General features: G+C 41.5%; 1 protein-coding gene across 9 annotated transcripts in view; it reads left to right on the top strand.

Annotated features, from left to right (window-relative positions):
* LOC124302324 (insulin-like growth factor 2 mRNA-binding protein 1) overlaps window positions 1-15,221 on the top strand; it is an 81,536-nt gene that overhangs the window by 52,573 nt on the left and 13,742 nt on the right. The window contains exon 1 of one of the 9 annotated variants that reach the window (XM_046758392.1): window positions 14,429-15,001. The exons of the other annotated variants lie outside the window; for them this stretch is intronic. Within the exon in view, the coding sequence (XP_046614348.1) occupies window positions 14,934-15,001 (68 nt within the window). The 5' untranslated portion in view covers window positions 14,429-14,933. Of the gene's footprint in view, window positions 1-14,428; window positions 15,002-15,221 lie in introns of those variants that run through there. 9 annotated transcript variants of the gene reach the window in all.

The raw sequence follows: 15,221 nt of genomic DNA on the forward strand, positions 1-15,221 counted from the left end.
AGTTGGAAACCCATTTATATCAGCTACAATAGCACAATTATTGCGATGACTCTGAAGAGATACCGTTATCGAATCCATTTCATCGATTTCTATGAACCAAGGCTCATTTTTTTCGTAACTCAATTCTCTACGAATCTACGAACCCAGATTCTGGATAACGGTGTAGTATCTTTTATTAAGGCATTCGTAGACTATTCAACACCCATAATAATTTCACTAATCATATTTATTCGATCAATTGAGAAGCCAAATCGAAAATATGACTTTGTGGTAATCATTCAATACTGGGTTCAGAGTCGTTCAGAGAGTTCTTTTCAGAGTCGTCAATAAACGTATTTTAGCTGAAACTTGGAACTCTGAAAGAATTTCTGTTTCAGGGGAATATCGTTATGCAACTAAATCCCACTCGACGAACCTTAGTTGTACTTTCAAATCTTCGATACATGATATATCTGTCTTTACAGACCTTCGACTGGACTGTACGTTGTGTACATTCTTAGAATAAATGAATCTGCAATTCTACAATCACTTCGAAGTAAAGTGTTTTCATTCGGTAATGATCTCGAAAAATATGTAACAACCAAAGTTGTGGACCTTGGTGCCGTTGTTACGGCGTAGACGTTTCACTTTGACAAGCCGCTATCGAACGAAACGAACCCCACGACCAATATAGATGTGGAGGCTACTGTTTTCGGTCCGTTCTCCTCGTCTTACGTAGAGTGTGATACGATATACTACCCTTCGACTACGAGGAGCACGAAGGAGGATAAACAGAAAGGAAGATATTATTACAAGCTGGTTGTTTGATAATGACACTTGATATTTATTGTAACAAAGATGATGCAGCGATTGAGTCGAATCGGGAATGATTGAGTATGAAAGGGAGAGTTGGGGAAGGAATGAGATCTTTGCAGGAGCAGATCGACGCGTCTATACGCTGGAAAGAATTAAGATATTCAAAATTCCCAAGGGGCGTCTTAAAGAGGAATAATTTGCTCTCATTTTTCTTTTTTAGAAAACAATCTACGATCTTTTTGAGCCCCGGTACGTAATTTTCTACATAGCCGTTTTCGGCTTTTTTTTAGCCGTAGAAAATTGACCCTACAACAAAGGAAAAATTTTTTCCTAAGCTGTGGGGTTAAATTTCCGCGGCTAAAAAATAGCCAAAAAGGACCATGTTCAAAAATACATACCGGAGCCGTGAAAAAAACGTAGAGAATTTTCCAAAAAAGGAAAATAAATGTAAAATCCTCTTCTAAAAGCTGCTTGGCAAATTCGATTATCTCCATTTTTGAGTCCGCTTTCTTCAAACTTTTGGCTGACAGTGTATTTTTTTGCCTGTGAAAGTACGCAGCTAGCGCATAGTTCTAGGAGTGAAGTAAGAGCACGTTGTTTCTGAAATATATTACCTCGAGGCAGATGAAGGAGGGAGAAGCTGAGTAAGTACAATTGCATGTGCCATGTGCACTCGGGATCTAAATGTGCATATGCGAAGCTTGATGAAATAAGAATACAGGCGGGAAACTATAGGGTTACAGCAAGGAACGTGAGGAAGCTGGAGTACCGTCTTACGGACTGGACGTAATACCGTTATATTATAGTTACGGTAAAAATTCGAACTATTATTCATCTTTGTTTCTTCAAATTTGAAAAACTTTGCAACAGCTCCGCGCCGATCGTGTCGAAATATGACTCTTGGAAATTCTTAGGGGATTTATATTAGATAATGGTGCAACGGTCGATTTGCTTACGACCAAACTGAAAAATGATCGTGCACCATTGTCGATATTTAAAAAAACGATTCTGCTCAGCAGGTTTTCCCGTTTCCCAGGATTTGCTGAAAGAATGTTCTCGTGTTCACCTCAAATTCATAAGCGGCTATCCACAAATCGTTGGGGTACACATCTGTAAGCTGATTCCTCCCATTCATAAATAATTCTAGATTTTGCGCACATAAATGCCTCATACCCGAAAATCTAGAACTATTAATAATCTGAATATATTCAACTGTTTAGGATCTTGCTCATGAAATTTTGCGTCTGAGAACGCAAATTCGTAATTAGGCATTTCGTTAGAGACACTATAAACATTGACCGTAACTATATCTTTTCAACCTGAACGTGTGTATTAAACTGCACGAATCTTTGCTACGTCGAGAAAATGGTCTTTTTTTTTTCATCGTGTTTGTTAATTTTCGTTAAAAGAGTCAGAAGCGATTCACCAAGCTTTCGAGCATTCTGTAGAATACACTTAAGACCAAAAATTCAGTCAAAAGTTTATTCATCCCGCTGCAAAAACTCGAAGCCGAAAGTTCCGAAATTCGCCATTTCGAAACCGGATTTGCAATGGGTCTGACATAATTACAAGATTATCGCTTAACCCTTCGTTAAGCGCGTCAGCTTTGGTAGCGCCAGGTAGCGGGTGGGGTCTATGGAGACACCGTTTTGTTAATGCAATATTTTTATCTGCAGTATAAATCAACGGTTTTATACTTAAAATTGTGTTTGTCTATGCGTCTGGTAATGTCTTACAGGTTGCAAATTTCATATTCATTGTTTATCATAAATAAACAATATGGCATCTCAGAAGTGAAAAAACCTGAAAATTTGACAACTGTGAACGATTCCGCAAAAAAAAAAAAAAACTATTTCTTTGCATAAAAGAGGTTCTTTTCGAGCAAAGATGTGAAGACGAAGATATAAACAAACGAAATTATCCATGGGGCGAAATTTTTCAATAAATGGATACCGTTTTTATTGACTTAAAACGCACTTATTTCGACTAGTGAAAAAGTACATATACACATGCCATCCGTTCTTGCAAAATGGAAGCAAGCCATGTCGCAAAAGGTAATAAGACACATTTCCAACATGGTTTTAAAATGTTCTTTCAATCCCGATATTTTTTTACGAAAGCAAACGGACAAGGTTTGCAAAAAATTGCAAACGACTAGTACCTGCAGATAGGCGCGGGCTCCAAATATTGAATAATGTTACCTGCATCATTTTGGCCGAAGTGAAATTGTGAAGACAAAAATACGCCGTAAGCACTTGCCGCCAGAAGGGCGTAAGTGACAAAAATAAAAGATTTGCATCCAGCCCTTCTGGTCAAAGTGAAACTTGGTAACTGGAAGGAGTGGAATACGATCACCGCCACAACCGTGTAACATAATTTTTCAAATATTTTAACCTATGCCGTTATGGCGGCACCAGCCCGAAAACTGAGGCTGAAGTTAATAAAGTTAACGTAACGAAACTTAAGGAATAAATAATTATTGCACAATTTTAGAATGACTTGGAAGAAGTTGGCTGTTGAAAATGAGAGTATATTTTCTTTATCACGGTTTACTGAATTTCGGACATTCCCAAAGGTGTGCAAATTAACGACTTTTGCTAAACGTGCATCGCGAGAATCACATTACCAACTTCATCCTGATCCCCAAAAGCACCGCAGTGGCTCATCTGGTACGCCCTCGTGGCAGTGGCGTACCTGGTATTTTTTTAGGATCACAACCTTCCGTTATCTAGCTCTCGATGTAACATACCTACATAATAACGTATAACAATATCGTGAGTAGCAATCACTGCAGGGCTACGGGTTGCTTTTTCGCGCATCAGGTGAATATTTAATACAGTAGGTATATCGTTCGATACGCAGAGACGCTCGTCGCCCGTCTTTTTCGTCTCTGCCTCGGTCTTCTTCTTCCGTTTCCTCTTACTTCGTCCCGCAGTTTCCCGGCATCCCCAACGCCCACGCACCATTCCATAGTATTGATTACCTTACTCCCGCTGTATATGTATACCCACGACGACGACGACGACGACGACGACGACGACGACGACGACGACGTAAGAGCAGCGCAGAGCGAAAGGCGACAGGAAAAGGACTCGATTACAGCTTGAGCATCGCGCATCCCCCAAATCGCCGCGCAATTCTACCGCTTGCACGCATGTATGCGTGCTGCAGCTTACATAAGTTCATCCGTTATGCCACGACGTCATACAAACATTGGTAGCGCCGTGTAAAGTAAGTGTACCAGTCATTGACGCTGTTCCAATTATTGATCTTTTTTGGTTGTATTTGTTTGATCCACAGTTTTAAAATTATCAAAAAATACATTTTTTGCGTCTAAACGTCTAGCAATTGGTTTTTGTGATCGAGAAATTCACAATTTGTGCCGTCAATTTATAATTATGACAAATACAAGGGTCAATAATTGGGTCTAAATGTGTCAATAACCGGTACACCTACCTTAAGTATAGATATACACGATGTGACTAAATATTTCACACCTAAAAACGCACACCCTTAGCCCCCATGCAAGTTTCAACGATCTGGCGGTTCTACGTGCTAACAAAGTTAACTCAGCTATTATTCGAGGCGATTTTTCAACGCCATTCGTTCACGATGCAGGGAAATTTATAAATGACGATCAACGCAATACAACTCCATGGTTGAAAGGCCAGTCGGTATAATTGTTTGCTTTTTTTCAATTTCACTTTCCTTTTCTTCTCATTTACTAGGTACATTCGAATTTTTTTAAATCAATTGGGTTTCCTTGCAACGAAATTGTGGTAATTTTTTAAAAACATTTATTCGTTTCTTATAACGAGCTGTTCACAATCTTGTGTAACTTAAATACGAAAGTCGACAAAAACAATATTGACGGTTAGCGTCGTTGAGCTTTGAGGTAACCAAACTATTTCAAGAGTATTGCTTGCCAGACAATGCTCAGAGAATTTAATTCATCTTCCTCCCCAACCAATTTCATGAAGCTGAAGCTAGAGCAGCTAGAGTTAACAGTCGAACGTGATAAACTTTTTTCAAATAGAAAAATGCAGTAGTTATATCCTCATAATTCTATAAGAGTATCGGGGGTTCAATGCCAGGGTAATTTACTAAATTTTAATTATCGGACTTCACCATCTTATTCGAATCAACGTTAGAACGTTTGTCCGTTAATTCTGGCTGCGAGCTTCAGTCTTGCCCAATTTCACCTTCCGCGATTAGTCATAATTAGGTTACGATAAATAAGATCAACCTTGTTCAGAGTTCTTGTTTCAGAAGGAGTAAGTCTCTCTTTGTACGATCGAAAGCACGATTTTATTGACTTTGGTGTTTGGCTCATCAATTCTCAATTGAGACTCATGCACGTTCAGCACCCACTTATCGCCCGTCAAAGTGCAATTTGCGTAGAACACCAATGATTCATGTTGCAAAATTGTCGCGTCAAAGTGCAATTTGCATAGAATACCAATGATTCGTGTTGCGAATAAAAATTAGGCAGTATAACGTTAACTGCATTAGTACCAATTTAAGCGGTGAGCTTTTTTTCCATAGTTGGTGGGCACGGAACATGGCTGCCACGTGATCCACACTTGTGCCAATTCCGATCCGATGGCGTAGAATTAGTTTCATGAAAATCCCATGAACTGATAAAAATGACCCGTCACTCGACCTTCCAAAACAAATTACGATCCTTTTAACCGAGAGCATGTATCAATCAGATATATAAAGCTAGTTAGTATAAACTGTTTGCCTAAAACAATCGGTGACTGACCAATATCGTGACTTGTATTACTTTCAAACCATTATTTACTCAGTTTTCTTTTTTCTCCTTTGTTGCATGTAAGAGAGTTTCACGAGCTTGAGCAATGATGCAACTCTAAAATGTAGGACTAAATAATGATGAGAAGTAAGTCCCCACACTTTAGGAATCACGTTATCATAACAATAGGGGTGAGATCTGCGAACCGCGGTGAGGGAGGGAGGGAAACTCGGCTTATTTAAATATTCAATGTCTCAGTTTCGTTCCCCGCTTGCTATATTTGCCGCTACGTATACATATACACCTCGTATCAGTTGTTTATTTCTAAAAGGCTATCGGCCCTATTTGAATAATAATTGATGGAGATTTTGTGAGAATTAATTCATATATAATCAAGCAGGCAGCAGGAAGACGTTACGGAAATCGTGTTTCGGGATCGTCCGACCGCTATGTATCTTGCTTATCGCAGAAAATAGACACACTGCACACATGAGTAGTCTTCTATGAATTTTTTATCATTTTTCCGGAAAAATACCCACGTATCAATGAATTTCAAGCGGGTAGAGGATAGAGATTCGCTGGTTCGGCCCCTGCAGCCTGGACACGTGCTTACACAGCGAATTGGCGAGCAAATGTCGGAAAAAAAGCCGCATACTTACAACGAGGGGTTAAATCAACCACTTCAATCAATAGTAGGTATTTCTTTTTAATGCTAGAACCTAAAAGGGATTCTTTCGAGCCGAAAACATCTCGAACAATTATTTAATTTCTGCAACGTTGAACCGTATTAAGGAGGCGATTGTATCAGACTGTATCGTAGTTAAAAAATGCATTGCAGCGCGACACGCAAAATATCTTCACCGGTCACTTACCATCAGATCCATAATTGAATTTTGTAGTACAGGATATCAATCATAGAACTACTTTCTTGAAAACGACTAACGATAAATGGATTCCGAAGCTCATCGAGACACTGCACAGGAATTGCGAAAATTATTTTCGAGATGATTGGGCTGCTGATATGCAGGTAAATTTTCACTTTGATCAAAGTGACCGGCAGAAAATTAACTTGTGTATCTAACAGACGCAAGTTTTACACGTTTTTCCACGTTTGCTTGCTTAAAACACCCGTTTCTGCGACAGTATACAAAAGAGCGCTAACAATAAGACCGTCTTGGTATTGGAAAGTGCTCAAATTTTTATCCCTGCCGCGCATGCGCATCGGTTTTTGGAATGCAAATCTAAAACAAAAACTTGTAAACCGTACTTTTGTTACATAAAGTATCGTGTGCACCATGGAGACTATGGGTATTCTTACGCCTCGCGATTTTTCAATATTCGTTGTCGTCTCGTACCAATTGTCTAAACTCACGCTTGGCGTAAATCGTACTCCTTGATGCACAATCTACTCCTTTTCATTATTGTAATCCGAAAATGCATCGCGCATCGACAAGGCCTTCTAATACCTACACTTGCATTCATTGCACATCTGCAGTCCAATTATTTCATAACGTTGTATTGTTCTAGCTCGCGATTAATTTGAAAAAACTGTTCCAATTTAGCCCTTACCTGCTGGAATCTACGTAATTCTAGAGAAGTGTGTCAGGTAAGGGTTAAGGAAGGTGCGCGTGTACACGCTTGAACACCGCGCTGTAAGAGCAAGTCACGTGATTGGGAGAACGAAACTCGTTCGATCATAGCTCTCGTCACCTTCTTCTCGTCTTTATTAAACCTACAAGACTACGTAGCCGCTGTAGAGGATATCAAGTCCAAGCTACACCAATGCAAGGAGACATCACGTGTACCGTAGCTTCTTTACGTATGTGCTACGATGAATCGTAAACCCGCTAGTAATTTGCTATTGTGTAAACTTGTATGAGTAAAATTAAGGGTAGGTTTTTGTTTCCGATTTTTTCACCCCCGGTATGCCCCGCAACGCACCGTCACGGATTCGTATAGCTCTGTCCTAATTTGAGAGAGGGTGCAAGAGGGATCCGAGGCGAGTGCCGGTTGCGAAGAGCGAGAGTGCAGGAGCCGAGTCAACGAAGCGTGATTGAAGTGAAGGGCGCGGCGAGGGGGGGGGGGGGGGGGGGGGGGTGCCCGGCGTAGGCATCGACACTGCAGGAGGGTGCGCGCCCATCGCGGCGGAGTGGCGGCGCAGGGCGAGGAGGAGGCCACGCGCTCCAAGAGGGTCGTTCATCCCCGGGTCAAGGTTACCCCCTCTGTAAATCCCTCCGCAAAACCCTCGGCTCTAGTTACCCCGCGCCCCAACTGCAGCCACCATCGATCCTAAGGTTTGAATATCTTCGCTACATTCTTTACCAAGGTTACACACCCGCTTGCACTTGCCGCCAGTGCACCGATGTGCTCTGAAATACTATCACCCTACGACGATATCAAGCCGCGTCGTATCTCATGGTTGATACGAAAACATGGCCCTAAAATCCATCGTCGAGAAAATCGCCACAGCTAGAAATAATATATTACCTACTTGGGAAAGATTACCGTCTTAAAAGGCCCTTCGCCAATCGGTTAACACGAAAAAACGACGCACCTCTGGAAATCGAAAGTTCGCATCCTCTTCAGAGCTTCGGTGTTATCTGATACGATGGTTTACGCGCCCGGTGAGGTATCTGCGGGTACAATTTTCTTACAGGGTTCACCTTCCTCCGTAGCCTGCATTACGGTTACGTGCCATTTTCCCTGAAATTGGCACTACAGAGACACGTATATGAATCCCCACGTTCGGCGGATATTCTTTCACGATTCACATGTAGACCGTTCATCTACCCTTGACAATGCCTTGCATTGCTTCTATTATAGACCCGGAACTAAAAACACGTTCAGCGTTAACATGATGCAGGTGATGATGTTTGAAGGCGTGGAACGTATTATGTCGGATTCTATAAAGAGGGACAAGGCCGCTTGAGATCACTCAAACCGCATACTTGGTTGAATACACCCGATAAGGCGCGCTCTACAAAATTACATATCTGTGCCTACGTTAATACTGAATTGACAGTGAATAGTTGAAGTCCGAGGAAGGGCAGGGGAACAGAAATAAAAAGAGGACTTGTAACTAACTCGTTGGTCCTGTGACTTGCAGCGCGAACATCGTCGTCACATCTTCTCCAAACTTTTTAGAAATATTTTACCTGAAACGAGTTGGTAAACGATGTATAAATGCAGGTAAAATTCTCCAACTTTTACCAACAATAAGCCACCTACATATTCCATTTCATCCCCTCGACCACACAAATCTCACAATCGCATCTTTCGTAAACGAAATTCTATCGAGAGAAATCATATTTCACCATGCATGCCATGCCTCCGCTCCCGGTTTCATTAACTTATTTTCTCTTTTCCTGTTTTTTCTTTTGCTCTTCCAAGATTTCAAAGATCAACCACGATCTCACTATATTGGCCACATTTATTACTTTCAATTGCGAATTAGAACTCTGCTGAACTCCTCACCCGCCCTCGCAGTTTTCGTACGATATCTGTATTGCCCTGGCTAACGCATCCGGTTTTTCCCTGCAGCACGACGTGCGCATTCTGTCATACCCTTCGTACCGTCGCCTGCTACAGTCGTTAAAAGAGTGTAAGATTAAGGGAGCTTTCCAGTGTGAAATTTTCAAAAAATCGATTTTTTTTTTTTGGCTTTATCGAATAGTATACACTCTTCCGAATATTCCCTGAAATTTTCATGCCGAAATTCAGATTATTTCGGTTACTGTACAGCATTTTTTGGAAGAAGGCAACGGAGCGCTACAGCTGCCGCGTCGGCCGTCTGCCCGTGCGACTGTTATTTCCATTGTCTCGTTCCTACCTGCACGTACATGAACTTGGCTCGCCAATTGTCGAAAATGTGAATTCGGAATATTGCATAATTTGCCGTTAATTAGCTGTACATTAGTCGCGCGACTTATTTTTTTGTCGCACTCAATTTTCAAAAAAAAAGCGGATGGCGTGCTAAATTCTTGAAAATCAATCAATCACTGTGTGTGGCAACTAGCCCCAAAGCACGTATTCTGCGGCAAGCAGATAGTAGAAATCGCTACGCAGTGTGCTGTGTGCACCTTCAATGAAGGTTACGACCCAATTTTAAAAATTTTGAAGACGATGGGATGCACGATAGGGCCGAGCGCCGCAGATTTCACCGCTAAGTACAAGAATGCGCGCATCATCCAAGCAAACCGCCGGGCGTCCCTGGATAGCAAAGAGGCGAGGACAGCTCGTCGGACTAAACAATCCATTGAGCACGATCTTTTCGAAGAAGCAGAAGGGATATTGTATGGACCTGGCATCGCTGATTGACCGTAAGTAAACGATTTACCTAAAATTTCCTCACTTGAAACTTTGAACGCGTTTTTCTCGAAACAGCATTTTTCAAAACGGTGTCCAACTTGGAGGGCAGAGTTTTAAAGCTATCAAGTTGAATTTTTTACACAATATTCTTAACGTCATTGTTTATCGTGCTATGGAAGCTTTTTTTTTTTTTTGACATCTTCCTATTTTTTTGTAAAAAAAACTGCCAAAAAAAATGCTAAAATCGATACTTTTTGTTCAAACCGGCGCCATTTTTGCAAAAAAAAAAAAAAAGAAAAAAGCCTCCATAGCACGAAAGCCAATTATATACCGATCAATAATCTTTTTGTGTTTTTTGTTTCAGATCAAAATTGTGACCCCCAACGTGGACACCACATCCAAGTGCATTTTCGGCAACAATTGTTTCATCATTTTTATAGATATTAATTAATAAATAAATCGATCTTTAAAAAATTGTTTTGTATTCTTCAATACCCAATTAATATACAAAAAAAAAACCAGACCGATTAGATTATTTTTTCTTTAAAAAAAAAAATCGCAAAAAACAGCGATTTTTCGGGCTGTCACACTGGAAAGCTCCCTTAATATACTGCCCGGGGTAGAGGATAAAACTGAATTTGGAACGCGATAGTTGTTTTGGCTGATGTATAAAATTTTCTGAAATTGGCGCAAATTCTCGGGTTCTCTGTGATTGAAGCTATACATTTTATCGAAACTGTGAATGTCCTTTCCACTAACTCCCGTTGCGTCAAGCATAGCTTGCAAAGACTTGCAACAAAGTTTTTTCTCATTAAATTGCAAATTACTTGAGAACGAAATCTTGACCATATAAATAATAACAATCATTATTCGTGGAATAAATAAATAAATACATACGGGGTAGTCCAAATAAATCTGACCAAGGTGTGATCCCGACCCCAACCGAATTGCTCGCCGACTCATCTACTTGTACTCCACCAAATATACATTTTCTAATTTTTTCAAATTTTTTCCACCTGCCGTTTAGGAGTAGGCATTATAGATCTCATCTTCCGTAACTCTAGAAGTGTGCATTTGGGAATAAGTTGTAAAGGTGAAAAAAAAATTGTTCTTCCGAATGGTCGAAAATAATTTTTTCAAACTTTGCTGAAAATCGTAAGTTACCGTTTTCAACGAAAATCGCACAAACATCGATTATTCTCCAAAAGGACTCTCTCAAAAAGTATGAAACATTTTTTGGATTTTCTTCGACTAAAAAGAAAACTTTTTTGTATTTGCCACATAATGGGCCCGGCCGTAGTTTCGAAGCTACGCTTCTTCTTGCACATCAATGCGCATGTTATCTGATTGTAACATTTGGTCTCAATTTTTCTTCAATCCTCACATAACATTACTGTAACTAGCGTCCACTGTAGGTACGCGAGACCCGCTTCGAAGAGCGATGGAGTAACCCTTGTTCACCCACACCTGCATCAATCCCCGTTTATGAAATAACAGAAAGATTACAACGATGAAAGTATAATCGGCCACCTTGCCTTTTGTCAATAGTTTTTCAAGAAGGTCGTGCGAAGGGGGGGGGGGGGGGGGGCTGGCTAGCCAGAGATAATTTCGTGACGAGGGCGGTGCACGACGGCTGCAGTCACGGTCTCTATAAGTTGGCCGAAATATAGCCAGGTATACGTCTAATCGTAAGCTGCAGCATAGCGACTGCGGGCAGCTGCTCTGGCAGGTGTGCCCGTTACTACGAAAATGTCAAAAGTTACGGAACTTGTGTTCAGGAAGTTCTCAACATTGAGAGGTTCTAAATAGTCACGGATATTGTACGTTCAATGTTCAATATATATTATTGGCAATCATAGAAGCCTGAGAGTTTGATAAGATTGCAATACATCGCTATTGTCCCTACATTACTCCAATTAAAGTTGGATGGAATGAGATCGGAATTTTCCGATCATTCGTTTCTAGTGGAGCAAGCAGACTTTACCATCTGCCAATATGAATACCTTATCGCTAGGTGATTCTGTCCATCCAAACATTATGCCGTAATTATGGAAAAACATGAAACATAGAGCTGAATTTTCTAGCAGTTGGTATGTTTTCGTAAATCTGTAGTACAACAGGTGTTGTGTAAAAGTGATCGTGTCAAGTTACACAACGTTACCTGTTATGACAAAATCGAATAAAAATAAAAAGAAAAAAACTTTCAAATGAGAATTGGGTCAGCCGGAAAGGGGTGGAACGAAATTATGGTACAGTAAACCTTTCCAACCTTTTCCGACCAACTGCCGGCATTTTCAGCGGTTGAAAAGAGGAATGTTTTCTCTAGGGAAAAGCTACATGGGAACGACCGTAGGCATCGCCAGAGTGAGTCGTCTCAGTTTTCACCCGCACCCATTGGTCACAGTTATTTCTCATAGCATGTCAAAGAAATATAATATGAGAATGCACCTTAGATTCTCGGACACTGTATCGTTGCCTATCGTAAAAGGAGAATAAGAGTTCCTGACACAAATTTCATGATTTCGAGGGAGACAAAAGTTGGTATTGACGAATTCGTCATGGATGGGGTGATTTTTCGAAATTCGCAATCTTTTGGTGACTGCAGTTTTGACACTCGGTTCCCGATCGTCGTATGAAACAAATGATTCACCCGATTCCCCTCCGTTCTTGCCATCTATGATAAATTAAAAGTGACCAAATCTTGTACCTCTGGTAACCGCAAAACTGATGTCTGAAACTTTTAACCGTAAAATGCCGATTGTTTCGATTTAATGTTTTTCTTTTTCATTATTATTCGCACTAAAATGTAGATGCACCATCCCTACAGCGCTTGTTTTATCGCACACCTTCTGGCTGTGAATTTCAACCAACGAATAAATAGCTTACTATAACAGAGCACCAAGGACTGTCCTCTGAAAAGAAAGAGAGGGGGATGAAAAATGCAGACAGAACATTGATCAGTTCATCGCGTAACTTTGGCGGCACTTACCTACCTTTCAGTTATTTCCGCATGGAACTCGGTCTCTCATTCTCACTTTCGTTCGAACGTTTCCCAAAATTTTTCGTCGACGACTCCAGGTGGCCAGCTACTGCCACCGCCGCCAGTTTGTTCTTTCTTCACGATTTGCCCCCTTTTTCTAATTAATCAATACCCATAACCAGCCAAAGCACGGACTGGGATGAGATACGCTTCCGCAACATCAGACACGCTAGTAACGCACACCACCCGAACTACATCCCAAATTATACGCCTGGAAAACACGTGAATCAGGTGGTGTAGGTTACATTAATTATCTCAGACCTTTTAAAGTTAATCTACATATTTTTAATCAACGCACTTGCCCACACACTGTGTCGGAAGTAAACAAAATTTTGAAAACGATCGACCTTTTGCGCGTATTAATAATATTATATAATTTCCTGGTTCAAAAATTAATTAATGACAAATCCGTCATTACGTCTGAGAAAAGCGTGTCTTTCGATCAATCGGAGATCAAAAACAGTTGTTTTGCCCCGATACGTACGGGCACCCAACAAGTAAACCTCATTAAACGTTGGTCCCTAATTTCCCTCTAAATTTTACCACTCTCCTCTGCTACCGTACGATAAAAATAAAATATCTAATAACCGTAATTGAATTGTTCATAATATTTTTCCTCCTGCTCTTAGCATCCACCGCACACCTGCTGATTTTCATTTATTGGTTTTAATTGTAAAAGTGTACCATTCAACAGATGTAGTCAGTCTACCAATAAGGCATACACATGCCTTTCCACTCTTCATCGCTTCGGTCGTAAAATTTCACCAGTCAAGCATACCAGATCTATGTCTTTTGTCGAAAGTTTTTCTGATCGTTTTATTTTTTAAACCGAAACGTCGTTTGTACATCTTGGTTCGCGAATACAGTACTCATATTATCTGTTTCATATTTTGAACCCCTTTGCGAACCTCAACAGATTCATTCGATTCAAAGACGGTCTGTCCGGGATGTGCCCTTGCTGGATAGATGCAAATCAGGGGAAAAAGGATTGTCTACCTGGACGACGCGTACATCCATAAGGTTCACTGTTCACGTTTACACGATCCTGAGAATCCTTTCCACATGTACGCGCAACAACGCTATCGTAACAACAAACGACGTTTACCCAACCATGCCGTACGGTAGTCCCTACATCAAGTGTTTCTCTTCCCCGTCGTGGTTCACCCGTTACTTGCGATACGGATGCGGGAATTACTGCACACCGACTGGCCGTTTTCGCAATAGCTTTAGAAAAATCCCGGTACTTCGCCAATTCGCATTTGTCGCCGAGGTCCGCGCGTTACGTGTACATTGGGTAGGTATATCATCGCAGGCAACGAGGTGATCCAACGGCACGCACATTCAAACTCCCCCCATTCGGCATTGCAAGGGACGCAAGGGACGCCGCGTGTATTATTTTTTCAACGCGAAGCGGCTTTTTGCCGGTGCTGCCGCGCGGCGTAAAGCCACGAACTGAGGAGTCGTTGCCGCCGCCTTAGCAAGCCTTCGCGTGGGCCGTGCCTCTCGCGGTACTCGCAGTCATTCGCGAACCTTCGTCATTTCGCGTGCCCGTCCAACTCACCCAGACGTCGGTATACGCAGAGGTATACACGCACGTATGCACTCCTCGTTAACTTGGCAATGTAGTTAGGGAGGTGGCTCTTTTCTGTCCATGCAGTGCCGTGACGTGTTGTTGCATTTTCATTGACGCCGATTTTCTATGCCAATTTATCTCGCCGATCGAAATTCAAACGCCTGACCGTCGCGAAAACGTGAGCGTAGGTATCATAACATCACGCATCGTCTCGAGATTCACCCACGCGTGCTGCACGCATCGCACCGACATACGCGCGCGCATATGCTCGCACCAACACTCGTAAGCGCCTCAATTTATGCGCTCGTGTATCAGTAGACCAGTCGCGTACAGTGATGTATTTCCAAAGCTTTTCGTGTAATTAAGTTATCATTCGATTGCCAAATCGTATACGTTCTTTCGGCTCTTTGTCGGTTATCACACACGTGGTCTTGCCATGTGCACGCTTACCTGCGCCCTGACGCATGCATACCCATATTCCAATCACAGTTGATTTATCCTGCGGACCGTTCAAGGACAATGAAAGGATACGGTAAGAACTATTAATTTTAACATCAAAATACCCGACACCAACGTACGTGCTCATCATTAGCCGCACGATACTTGAGGCGATGATGAACATCACGCCTCCCGAAAGTCGTTGACTACCGCCTTCATTCTTCGATTCCTCGGCCGAAGCGAAATTGCCCGTTTCTTCGACTCTACACCGTAGCTACATGCATTCGCAACGTACCCTCACATATTCGCGTACC

The sequence above is a fragment of the Neodiprion virginianus genome, chromosome 4, assembly GCF_021901495.1.
Source record: "Neodiprion virginianus isolate iyNeoVirg1 chromosome 4, iyNeoVirg1.1, whole genome shotgun sequence".
Taxonomy (NCBI): Eukaryota; Metazoa; Arthropoda; class Insecta; order Hymenoptera; family Diprionidae; genus Neodiprion; species Neodiprion virginianus.